The following is a 13,277-nucleotide window of genomic DNA, read 5'->3' as shown; positions in this document are numbered from 1 at the left end:
TGGTTAAGTGGTGTTGAACATCTTTTCATATTTGGTACAAAAATACTCTTTATTTAAAAAAGGTATCGTAGCTTGGTTTGATGCCAGTGGATTGCCAGGAGTGAGCTGAACTCGAGCAGAATTAAACACCTCTGATAATAAGCATGTCTACAGAAAGAAGTGAAACCTCATTTCTGGATTTGAATTGCTGCTTAGCATTTTAAGTCGGGAAGGAGCCTCTTTTAGGAGTCGCATGACCCCCTCCTTCCCATTTACATGGGGTTTTTGTGAATGTTTTGCATATATCTCTGAAACGTCTAATGTCTGCTTCTGCTAGAAGTGTGTTACTGGACCGGTGGTCTTTAGTTGTGATCAAGTGTTGAGATTTCCTATTGCAACACAACACGAGGTGTTGTCAGGACTAGAAAGGGGCTGATGAGATCTGGTTGTTCTTTTGTTACTCCTCATATGTGAGTGTTTGGGGATTTTGATCTGCATTTGTAGAAGAATGATCAGGTCGCTCACAGGGATGAAAGCAGGAGGTGGGGAAGGTGGAAGAGTCTTCCTGTCCCCACCAAGTTTCAAGGGACAGCCGCCCGCTTCTCTCTATGTCATCAGAGGGATAAGGGGAAGAAAGACTGGTGGCTAAATTGGGTCTCTGCTCTTCTTCGTTAGTGCTAGAATTTGTCTCATTTCAAGCAGTGTGCGCAGCTGAGCCTCAAAACTTGACATTCCAGTTGAAGCTTGAAGGCAAGCTGAAATTTAACTTCTCTGCACTGGGATTGGCAAGTAAAAGGGAAATTTTGTTCCATTTTAGTACTACAGATTAAGGAGCAACAATCAGTACTACTGTGGCAGGTCCAGAGAAAATTGTTCTCTCTCCTAATGGAGAGTGCCATAATTACTGAAAATGTTTCTTGCTATAGAGTCTTTTGGTTGAAACTTTTGTTACGCGTGGTGTTTTTCCATCTGGTTTTAACCGAGTTCTGACAGAAGCATGCCTTTCTAGGTGGAAAGTGGCAAAGAGTTGTTCCACTGGCAGTATAAACATAAAGAACCAATATTATAACGTATAATATGTAAAGAATCTGTTTTAGAGCATAATTATCTCAGCCGTTAAATACTAGAAACCAAATATAGTATTTTCCTTTTTAACCAATTACTCATCTCTTCTTTCAGGATCCTTCAGCCGTGCCAAATTCTGACAATGCCTTCACGCTGTTTTATGTAAAATTCAGAGCAGCTGCTCCCAAAGTCAGGGTAAGTAGGCTGGTAAATAACTGTTGAAAAGGAAGCTATGAAAATGCAGTTTGAATTTATTAGTAGTGTGAATGCAAGGATTGCATATTGTGCAAGTGTGAATGTCCAAAGATTGCATATTGTGTCCATGGAAAAATATCGCAAACTCTTTTCCAATTATTAGAAAAAAAAATCATTTGCTGATAATTCTTTTTTCTTTTTATTGAGTAGACTCTCATTGAACAAGTAGAGCAAAGATCTGAAAAAATGCCAGAGTGAGTATGTCCATATAATTTATTTTCAACTCTTGTAAGTTTTGAAAATCTTTACTTTTGTTTAAATACTGTTTAACATGTTACTCATTTATAAGACAGTTTTAAAAAATTTGAATTATGTAGACCTGGAAGAGGTATTAGAATGAATTTTATGTTTAACAAAAAACGAGCTTCAGGTTGTAGTTACTGTTTTAATTTCTTGGCTAGGTATCAACAAGTTCTCAGTGAAATCCATCAGTGTTACCTCGACCAGAGGGAGCTTTTGCTTGGTCCAAGCATCGCTAGCACTGTTACAGAATTAACCAGTCAGAACAACAGAGATCATTGTGCTCTGGTAGGTGAAGTCGTCATGTGTTGTGGGGTTTATTGTTATGTTTTAATCCCCCCTCCCCCAAGTAGAACGTGCTTATTTAATTCAGTCGTTTACATGTAGAATTGTCGCTTTCGTTTGTGGTTTTGAATCATTAAAATTGAAAATTTTCAAGTAGTGCATGTTTTGTTGAAGATTATTCTGTAAAAACTCTGCTCTGCTACAAACCTTGCAGAGGGGTATTTACAAAAGCATAAAATGTGGTTACTTACGTTTCCTCAGAAACAAAAAGGGACAGAAGCTTGCACAGTAAGCTTTTATTTGGCTAGTAGCATCTTTTCAGTCCTTAGTTGATAATTTTGAATTTCACAGAGCTTCACTTTAATCATAGCTGTAGTAATAACAATAATAATACAATATATAATATAATTATATAATAATTATAATATTTGTAATACCCCTTGTGGTCCTGATGCAAGGAAAATAATTTAATAATCAGGTATTTGTATTCCTGTGAATACAGGTACGAAGCGGTTGTGCCTTTATGGTCCATGTATGCCAGGATGAACACCAGCTTTACAATGAGTTCTTCACAAAGCCAACACCAAAACTGGAGTAGGTGGTACATGCTGGTTTTGTTTTACTGCATGTTGTATTTACTATGCTGTGATATAGCAGACAATGTTATATGGCAAATAGGGTTGTACTGAAGGGGTTTGGTAAGAACCAGCAAGAAAAAAAAACCCTTAATCACTTTATCCATCAGAACTTGATGTTCTTTTGTTTTCTTTTTTCTTCAAGTGAAGCTGGTAGTTTGCCGTCCCATAAATAACACGAGTAATGTAAATGCTCTTTAGGTGGTCTGAAAGAGATAAAAACACACAGTTGCTTTGGAAATAGCTGTAGAAGTTTACAGTGCTACAGCTCTCAGCTGTTTTTGTACTGCCTCTATGCCAATGGTTTGCACAGTCAGTTGCAGGAGTGCTTTTCATTTACTTCAGTGTAAAATTAAGCTGATGAACTCCAGCCGTTTTTCATCAAGGATTTAGTTAGTGAGCTGCCCTTACTGTCAAGGAATATTTGCCTGTGCCTGTAGGTGGGCTGAATGGAAGGCGGGCTAGTGGACCCCTGACATGAACAGATCTAGAAGGGGGACATGTTGTTGTCTTTACATGGTAATTGCGTTATAAAAGTATTCTAAGTTTTTTACAACAGGCCTGTAATATTAGAGCAACTGAGTAGATTATGCCCCTTCTCCAGTTTGCTGGTATGTTTTAATAATGGTACTTAATTTTGAAATTTGGGCAGATCGTGTTCCCTTGATATGAAGTTGATAAATAAAGCATATTCCATTAATATAACTAAGACGCTGGTTTTGAGCATAGTATTATCTTAAAATCAAGTGCAGCTTGAGTTGAATAAATGTAACCTGGGAAAAAATACTGCCCGCTACCCTCCCTGTCCTCTAAAGCTAAAGGAAAACCATAAACACATGAAGTCTCACTAGAAATAAGCCACAGTGCTGCAGCAGGAGCAGCCTTTCTCTATCCTGAGAAACTGAGGCCTCATGTGGGATGTACTCAGGATTTCAGGTGACCTAATTAATTGGCTTAAGAATCAATTTAGCTATCTCAGACCAAATCCTGAAGTAATCATCCCCTATTGAAATCACTGTAAAATGTTGTTCAGACAGAAATTTCGTCACTGTTGCACTTCAAACCAAGAATGAGAATAGACTTCTGATTATTATTTTTGAATCTTGATGGAAAGTAGTTACCCCTTTTCGTAAGGACTTGCTTCCCTTTTTTGCCTACATTTAAATTAAGTATTTAGAGGAAAATGTTTCAAATAGTAACTACTTTATTAGGTTTTTCTTAGCTGTGTAATAAATAGGTTCATTTTTTTTCTGCAGTGCTGAGGTGCTCTGAAGAAATAATAGCTAGACGTAACAAATAAAAGAGTTTACCAAAAATCTAGCCAAGAGCAGAGATCTCAGATTGAGTGTTGTATTTAATACTAAGGCTGTTGAGACTTTCTCCTTTGTGTCTGCTCTTAACATGGAGTTACAGTTCTATCAAGTTGCTTGTAAAGCTATAGAATGCAACAGAAGAGACGTTCAGAATGTTTCTTCTGTGAGCATTCTTTTTTGAGCATTTTTTTGTCCACACTCTGAAAGGAACTGGAGTGTCCTTGTCCTATAGGCAGATATTCTTCGTGAATTAGAAAAAAATAATATATATAGTGCAAAAAATTCAACAACCGTACCACACTGTAAATACTTAAAACAATCTTAGTGTTTATATTTCCAAGTCTAGCTGAGGAATTACTTGGAATTTCCAGCTACTGGCAGCAGCATTATTAGCTAACGTGTGATTAGTGCAGGGAGAACTGAGAATGGCAAAAAAGTCTAGAAAGAATGCTACCGGTGTCTTAACCAAAAGATGCATCACTTTGAACAGGAAAGAAAATAAATCAAAATGGAATTTCTGGTCTTTAATATTGTACTGATGTCGTAACTTCAGTTAGACTGGAAAGTGTGCCCTGCAGTGTTGGAAGTTGTTACAGAAAAGGTTACCAAGCTTCCCTTCCTGTGTCCCTCCTTGTGTGCTTCTGGTTCTAATAAACGGTTGACTACGTGGAGTCAGATGAGTCTTTTCTCAAGGGGAAATTGGGGATATAATTCTGACCTCAGCAGGAGCATTTCTGTTCACAGAAGCGAGGAAAACCAGTTGGCAGTATCTTTCTTTTGTGACAGGTTGAGTTGTTTTTTGTTGTGGTTTTTTTTTTTTTAAATTTTTAATTTTATAATAAATTCAAAACTGCACCACTACTTTAAGCAATTGGTATCCTACATCTCTAAAGATACTTTGTAGGAAATCAGGGGTTCATGTTTTAAATGGTCCTTTCTTAAGTCTTCTGTGATGCTATTTTACATTGTTTTCTCACCCTCCTTATAAAAGTCTTTGCCATAAAATAATCAGTGTTTGTGATAAAATTTTATTTTGGTATAGCGGGATCCTGAAAGTGGTTTGCTTTGTTTTATTTTTTCTTCATAGTGAACTCTTGGAGAAGTTGTGTCTTTCATTGTATGATGTCCTGAGGCCAATGATCATCCATGTCATTCACTTGGAGACACTTTCTGAACTCTGTGGGATCCTCAAAAATGAGATGCTTGAAGATCATGTACAGAACAATGGTAACTTATAGATGGAACCTGATCGTTTTTAACTATTGTCTTAACTGTTAAAATTATTAAATTGCATAGCCAAGAAAAAATTGTAACACTGTTGGGAAAGAGGAAGAAATCGGTCACATAATCTTCTGGCTAATCCTAAGAAGTGACTTTTTACTACTTAAACTCAGGCTGATACAATAGTTCTTAAGTTGGGCATGAGCAGCTTTGGATCAACTGTTCTGGTGGGTAGGTGGATGAGTTAACTCGTCAGCTCCCAGGAGTCACACTGCAGGCCTTGGCTGTGATAGGACCAAAAGCACGTCGGTTTGATGTCCAGGCAGAAATGCCACTCGATGTACGCAGGTCTCGAATAATTAGAATGCTTAACTCTAACATGGCATCTTAATTTATCGGTGTGAGATCGCTTTTTCACAATCTAATGAAAATTTGGGGAGCTGAAGCAACTATGGTAGTTCCTTGTTTGTCACAAATTTGTCTGCATGCCGCTGTTCCAAAAATAGTCTGACTTCATCTGCAGCAAGCCAGTTTTGTGACAGTTCTGTGTGTGATACTTCAAACTTTGTGTCTGTAAGCCTGTTTCATAATTACATTAACAAATTTGTGCCTTTTTTTACCTTTGTCAGCTGAACAACTGGGCGCATTTGCAGCTGGTGTCAAGCAGATGTTAGAAGATGTACAAGAGCGGCTTGTCTATAGGACGCATATTTACATTCAGACTGATATCACGGGCTACAAGCCCGCTCCAGGCGATCTTGCATATCCTGACAAGTTGGAAATGATGGAGGTATAGCATCAGCTTTTTTTATTATCCTTAATTGGTTTTCTTTTTATGTGCAGTATATACAACTGTGCAGTATAGTGCTTTACAGGTGGGGTTTTCCAGTTCTTAGGTGTATTTGGCATTACTGGCACTGTCGAACTGGCACCTGCTGATTAAATTATGACCCTAAACAAGATATCAGAGAGCACTTTTTGTCAAACTCAGTAAAACTGGCGGTAGTTCTCACAGTTACCAGTTTTATTTAAACTTGAAACCTCTAAATTTTCTCAGTAAATTTTTAAAACAGTAAATTTTTATTTACTTTCATAAGTAGTAGGTATTACCCAGTGTATTTTCTGGTTGGGTTGGAGTTGAAGAGCTTTAGACAGGTACAGTTACCTGCAGGTTTGTTCTCAGAATTACTGGTCAACCAGCGCTTGGTACGCATGTGTGTACTCTCTGCTCAGACAGTGTGAGGGGAGACTTGCTTGTACCGTTAGGTAATTTATCATGTCAGCGATGGTTTCCAGTCACCTTTCTCAAGTTCTCATTGGTATTAGCCATTTTTGTAGTCATTCCAAGCCCTTTGGGTCAATGTTCCTGTTGAAAGGAATCAAACTAATTCCAGTTACTTCAAATTGTAATATTGTATTTATGAAAGATTTCAGAATGAAACTACTCACAGAAATAAAAAAGTGGCTGATGAAAGATTTTAAATTAGTTTTTCACTAGAGCAAACTGCATTTGATATGCAACTGAAAGGTAGCATTGCATGGAAGGGATTAAGCATAATAAAGACAGCTCCCGCTCCCCCCCCCCCCAGCCCAACACAATAAATAACTGTTGCCCTTGACTTTATAATGAGAGTCCCAAGCTGTCAAAGGATTGAGTTGACTGAGAACAGCAATTCTGACATAGACTGGCAAGATGCGTATTTTATTGCTCTATTCTGCTTTCTGTCTATCTACCAGAACAGCTGGTGGTGCTTAAAAAATTGTAGGACTTATTTGCAGCTGACCAATTGGTACAGAAGCTGTTGTTTGACTTCAGAATCAGAGCATTACTTACATAAAATGAAGAAGATCTATAACTATATATATATATATGTATATGTATGTGTGTGTGTGTGTATATATTGCTGTGGGCTGGAAGAGATTAATATCATATAGCTGTACCTTACTGTGTTAAATTCTTGCCTGTAAACAGAGAAACTTGGAGAAACTTCGTAGTACTGAACTCACATTGCTATAATCTTGTCTTTATACACGTCTAAAGCTTTTAGTATGTTACAGTTTATGCTTTGGTGATTATTAGGGACATTCATAGGTTTTTAGGAAAGTATTTACAAATCCTGAAGCTAGTGAGTTTGTAGAATACTTGCCCTTTATACTGAAAGTTTAAGGACTAATAAGCTTTTGAAGAAAATGCAAAAATAGTAATTGAGAAGCCCACCACACAAAATGTAGCTAGATGGGATCCCTCCATTCAGAACAACTCATGATCAGAAGTTTTACCAGTATAACTGTTAGGAGTGCAGGTTTGTTTGGTTGGTTTAGGGTTTTTTTGCTAAAATTGTGTGAACAGAACTGGATGAAAAAAGATTGTGAGAACTTTTTTTATGTTAGCTGTAACTTCTATAGGTAAGCGATGCAGATACTTAGTTTACACAAGGCTTTATTTTCGAACTAGGATCCTATGTCTGTTAAGTTAGGAAGAATAAAAAAGTGAGTTTTACAGTTCATTCTAAATCGAGAAATCATGCTGCTCTTCATATGTCCTCGTAAGACTCCAGTTTTTGCTCCTTGATTGCTTTTAAACCTCAAAAGAGAGGTTTTTTAGAGAGACCTTCTGTCTGAGTAAATGAATTATTAAAATGTTAAAAGCACAGGACAGAAATATTTCTTGTGCTGTTCTGCTCAAATATTAATGCAGTTCTTTGCCCGTTCTTGCTGCCTCTCATTGCTTTGAAGCAGACCAAGTAGTGAAAAAGGTTGAAGTGTGGAAGTATTGAGTAATGTTAGGGGAAAGCTTTTTGTTGAACTCCTGCAGGGAATAGAGTAGACAGTACTTTGGGGCCATCTGCACATGTCATTTATAGGAATAAAGCCGTCACAGAAATTATCTGTATGAAATCCAAGTCAGTGTTGAATTGGGTTCTCCTGTTTTGAGCTTCTCTTTCTAGGTGGCTTCGTTATTTAGAGATCAGTAAAAACAGGCAAAATGGAAGGAACAGTGCTTTACACAGTTCTGTGTAATACTTGTGAATCTTAAATTGATATTGAAATGTTACTGTTTTGGAAACACCTGTCTATTTCTTTTAATGCCTTTGAAACACTGGGGAGCTCAGTGTAGCTGACTCCTCTTGCAATTTAGTATGCTTTTATCTATTGTAATCAAAGCAGCGTAATGCCACTTAAATTAAAGAGAAAAATAATATAAATTTTGTGGTACATCTTTCTCTGCAGCAAATTGCACAGAGTTTAAAAGAGGAACAGAAGAAGCTGCCATCGGAAGCTTCATTTTCAGATGTCCGGCTAGAAGATCCTGACTCCTGCAACTTAGTTAAATCTGGTATGAAATATATTTCCTGTTGCCAAATTAATGCATAAAGCTCACAGAGTGAGCATTAACTTGAACCATCAGTGAGAAACTTGCATGTATCTTAAAGGGTTATTTTCCTAGAGAAATTCGTAAGAGGTTTTGAGAGGTGAACTTTGTCTCAGGATTCTTAATAACTTTTTTTTTTTGGATGAGAAGCAACTTAATCTTGTTCTTTTGATAGCATTTTTTTGTGCTTCCAGTCCAATCCATTCTGTGAAGCAACTACTGTTGTAGCTGACAGCATCTATTGTACTTTGTGTAAAACTGAGCTTCTGTATTCGCTATTGCAAAGTGTCCCTGCCATCACGATGTATACTTAAGGATGCTTCTGTTTGTTAGCTGTGCTGAGATGAGAAGGGTGGTTTGGCGTCAGACATGTCTCTTGAATGCTTTGAGCATCTAGAAGTGTCTTTGTGTGTGCCTTTACCTGGGAAGGCAACTTCTTTTGAATGCGGTTCCACTTACTGAAACGTTATTAGTTAGTAATTTTTGCTGTTTACAATAATTCAGAATATAGCCCTTGACATACTAAATATGTGACCCATGTGCCTTTAAATTACAGTGAACTGGAAGCAAATTCCATGAAATATGGCTCTCTGAGTGTTACAACCCTTTAAATTTTTGTCTAAGCTCCATGAAGAATTTCTCCCTTTATTTTCTCAATTTTCAGAATGGTACAGTGTTATTTTTCCCAGCAGCACCTTTCTCAGCTCTTTGTCAGTTGTTTCTCATATTCCTTTTGATTATCTGGTAGTTTCTTGCTTTTGGCTTGCAAGGCCTGCAAAGTTCTTCCTGGCGGAATGGAGTTCATTTTACGTCAAGCCAGGTGTGTGGCTTTAAGTCCCACTTGCATTCAGGAGATGGAAGGAACCCATATGGTGTAATTTGAAGTTAAGTGTCTGAGATAATTGGGATTATTTGCCCTTCAAAGGTGGCTCTCTCCCATTTCAGTGCCTGCAGGAGTAGCTGAAGTGACAAACAAATAGCTTAGGAATCTCAAACTGACAACTAAGGTCTCGCTTTCTAATTACTGTGACAATAAATCTATTGTTGCAAAAGGCAGAAAAATATTGCTGAATTATTTTAGACAATTCCTGTGCTGATCACACAAACACTTCACAAGTGCTTATTCCATCATTAGGTAAAACTTTAAAAATTTTACTTTTTTGAAGGGTTGCTAATTGGAATCAGTGCTGATGCTGTTCACTCAGATGTTCCCCAGGATTTAAGGACAAAATGGAAATACAAGACTTCTGTCTGTCAGGTGTTGTGAAAATCCATTTTGAGCATACAAAGGTTACCCAGGAGGAGCGCTTTTTTGTGTTTACAACCCCCTCATGACAAAATTGGTTTTGCCATTATTTTTGTGGTTATTAACATGTTGTTTAAACCCTGCACTTTCTGCAGCTGTTTATCTGTGTAGGATTATCCCCAGCAGAAAGGAAAGCATGAAGAAGTAAAATTGATGGAATGTTTTTTTTTTTTTTTCCTTTTTGTTTCTGAGCATCTCCTGTAGTTCCATGATCGCTAACCAATTTTTTTTCACCTATGCTTTTTCTGTTTTCCCAGTAATTGATCATTTCAGCTGTTGAGCTGAGTAGGGAGGGGTGATACTGGAGACATGCCTGTAAAACTAACTGGCTAGAAAAGGTTGAGCTGGGCCATCCCTGAAAGTAAATTCATGTCTCTTACAGCCATGTGCTCTATACACATCAGAAGCCTAGTATTGACCTGCTTAGAAGGAAAAAAAAAACAACCCTGACCTGTTTGGGTGCAATAACATATGTCTTATTACTGTGGAGTTTGTATGAAGTGAAGTCGATATTGCAGTCTCCTTCAGTTGAAAGGACAGATGGGCAAGTTTTTCATGTGTGTATTTTACTTTTAAACAGGTTCATCAGAATCCCTTAATCCCAGGCACCAGACGACGATTTCGCCAGCAGATCTGCATGGAATGTGGTATCCTACTGTCAGAAGGACTCTAGTGTGTCTCTCCAAACTGTACAGATGTATAGACGTAAGCAAAAATCTCTTTATCTAATTTTTTTAAGTGAAGTTATGAAGTGTGTAGCACCGTGTCTAAATATTTTAATGTAAATTAGGAATGGACAATTACTGGCCTCTGTTATCTCTTAGTCTTTTTGATGCTATCTTTATGTAAAACAAGTGAACTGTAAAATTTAGGTCATTTCCAATTAGAAAGGCACTGGTTTGTAAGTCTATTGCTTTTGCTGTTACAGAAATACTTCAGTATCTGATGCTCAAGATACTTACTGCACCAAAATTGAGGAGTGAATAGAACAGGAAAGAATAGAAAGTTCTGGGTCAATTATAGAGAATGATCTTACTGCTGAAATTACTGGAGGAATGTGTTTCTTGCTGTGTACTTTGCAGGACATCAGACAAGGTGATGTTTCTGGTTGTAACAATGACAACTCTGCTACATCTACATTTTGGAAATGTTCTCAAAAAATTTTTTGTGGCACATCTTTTCACCTTCCAAAGTGTAGGAGACATTTCCAAAGTTTAAGACAGTAGGAATCTTCATGTCTAACAGAAACAAAAGCGGTGTTTACTTTGCAAATATTTTGAGACCTGTCCTTTAGAACCTGATTTATGCCTGTCACCTAATAGCATAAAAGACTAATAAGTCTCTGAGAAACATAATGCGAATGTTTTTGCTTTTCTGTACGTGTTGTATCTTTATTAGATACATTGAATGCATTTCAAAATATATTTGATGGGTGTTATGTGAAACAGCTACCAAGATGCTATTTGCTTAAAAAGAAGCTGGAAAATATTAATGCTTTATTGCTTAGTATGTCAATGTCATTAAAGATAAATGAGTATTTACCCTTGTTTTCAGCTAGACCTTTGGAGATGAGGTCGTTGTTGCAAGGTTGTTTGCAAGGCTCATTTATAGCGTATCTGCACAGTGATTTTTTTTTTTTCACTGACATATTGTAACATGGAATCCTAGAATCGTTTTGGTTGGAAGAGATCTTTAAGATCATCGAGTCCAACCGTTAACCTAGCGTTGCCGATTTACCACTAAACCACGTCGCTCAGCGCTACGTCTACACGTCTTTTAAATACCTCCAGGGATGGTGACTCAACCAGCAGAACTGGTATGCCTTGCCTGCGCCCTGTAGATAGGAGAAGACATGAATGAAGCGGCACTGGCAAGCCTTGGGACAGTCAGGGCTGTCATGTAGTACCTTGGAGCGGTGGTGGAGGCGAGCTGTGTTCCTGTGGCCAGCTCAGCCATATGATCTAGTTGCTGCAGCTTAAATGAGTTACTCTGTGTCACCCGGGCCATAGCAGCTGTCATGTTTGTTTGCTAACCTGGTGCAAATGTGAGGTAATTTGAGTTTGCTTGAGGTTAAGCTCGCTCGAACGATCTCGTGTCTATTCCAAGTCTAAACTGCACACACAGATAGTTACCCTGACACGTGAAGGGTCTGGTCAGGTTACCCAGGAAGCATCGTTCATGCCTTTGGCTGTGAATCCATTAGGTGTCACTGACCATGTCACTACCTGGTTGCAGATTCGGAGCCGGAGAGTGAACAGGGCATGCTTGACCTGCCTCCAGTCTAAGTGCTGTAGCAAGCTTTTATATACCAACGCTTCATCCTCTCTTACCGCACTTGAGCGACATCTTTGTAGCTAACTATTGTAGAGTATTATGTGCTGGTAAGCACACCCTTCACAAGCTGCAGCTCTTAAATTCTGTTTAAGCTTTGCTAACACCCGTTTTGGTTTTTTTTGTCCGATTTCCTCATTCCTGCAGAGGGCAGTGTTTCAGGGATTATCACAAGAGGCCTTATCTGCCTGCATCCACTCGCTGCTGGGAGCTGCTGATTCTATCAGCAAAAACAAGGTCAGAATCTGTGCTTTGGTTATGATTTCTTTTTTTTTTTTTTTTTTTTCCCCCTATGTATATCTAAAGCTGTGAGGCAGTTGTTCAGAATTCTGTTGAAATCTCAGTGAAAGCGTGTTCCTCTGCCCCTAGAGACCTGATGGATTTGCCAGCTTTTAGTTATGGTTAATGTATTGTAAAGCACAGCTAATGATTCACATGCTAGCTTATCTGGAAAGGTGCAGTGCAAATCATAGCAATCGTGTTTACAGGCTGCTCTAGCTCATGTGAATTCAATCAAGTGATACCTAAAGAAAAACTCTGCTAGAAGTCTCTGCTCCCTGTATTTGTTTTCATTGCCTATTACTCTTTTCTCTTTATCTCTGCCTCCATTTTTTTGAATTTTCAAAAATCTGTCCAAGTATTAAATTCACTGGGAAGATTTGTTAAGTATTCGCTGCTCAGAACTGTCTGTAATCAAAAGGTTGTATTTGATAGGTTGTTCAGTATTCAGTGAAGTTTATCAAGTCATTTTAACCTTAAGTGTCCTGCCACACTTTAATACAAATTTAATACAAATGCTGTAGTAATTTTCTAATTTCTAGCAGCCAGGAAATTAATTTAAAAAAAAATAGAGGGAAAGTCTTAATAGGCTAGAACTGTTGGGTTTGTAGAAACAGTAAACATCTAGTAATGAAAAAAGTTTTGGTTGTTAGGGGAAGTGAAGAACTGTTTTGAAGTATTTCTTTTGAGTGTCCTTTGAAAAACATCTGTTAAATGTAATATCTTAAAAAATAAATTCAGACCGCCTTTCCCTCTAGCTTGAGCGGATAACTATTTCATATGTAAATGATTCAGAGTTCTACAGTTAGTTATCCAGTCCAGCACTGTATATCGGGTCAGCATTAACTTATAGTATTGCAGACAATGAAACTGATCCTGCAGTGATCCCTAGGTAGGTTAGTCCCAATACTAGAGTCCATACCACTTTGCTCTTGATGCATGTTAATTTAACATTATCTGGTGAAATTATGCATGTAAGAATAAATAAAAAAAAA

General features: G+C 37.8%; 1 protein-coding gene across 3 annotated transcripts in view; it reads left to right on the top strand.

Moving 5' to 3' along the window:
• The window catches only part of COG3 (component of oligomeric golgi complex 3), a 32,956-nt gene that overhangs the window by 8,454 nt on the left and 11,225 nt on the right, over positions 1–13,277 (top strand). For all 3 annotated transcript variants that reach the window (XM_063334693.1, XM_063334701.1, XM_063334684.1), the window contains 9 exons: positions 1,159–1,239; positions 1,450–1,493; positions 1,701–1,827; positions 2,327–2,418; positions 4,860–4,999; positions 5,623–5,783; positions 8,225–8,330; positions 10,253–10,377; positions 12,151–12,240. In XM_063334693.1, coding sequence (XP_063190763.1) covers positions 1,159–1,239; positions 1,450–1,493; positions 1,701–1,827; positions 2,327–2,418; positions 4,860–4,999; positions 5,623–5,783; positions 8,225–8,330; positions 10,253–10,377; positions 12,151–12,240 — 966 coding nt within the window. The remainder of the gene's footprint in view (positions 1–1,158; positions 1,240–1,449; positions 1,494–1,700; positions 1,828–2,326; positions 2,419–4,859; positions 5,000–5,622; positions 5,784–8,224; positions 8,331–10,252; positions 10,378–12,150; positions 12,241–13,277) is intronic.

The sequence above is a fragment of the Chroicocephalus ridibundus genome, chromosome 1, assembly GCF_963924245.1.
Source record: "Chroicocephalus ridibundus chromosome 1, bChrRid1.1, whole genome shotgun sequence".
NCBI classification, from domain to species: domain Eukaryota; kingdom Metazoa; phylum Chordata; class Aves; order Charadriiformes; family Laridae; genus Chroicocephalus; species Chroicocephalus ridibundus.
Note: the sequence above shows the minus strand (reverse complement) of the source record. Positions and strands in the feature narration are given on the sequence as shown.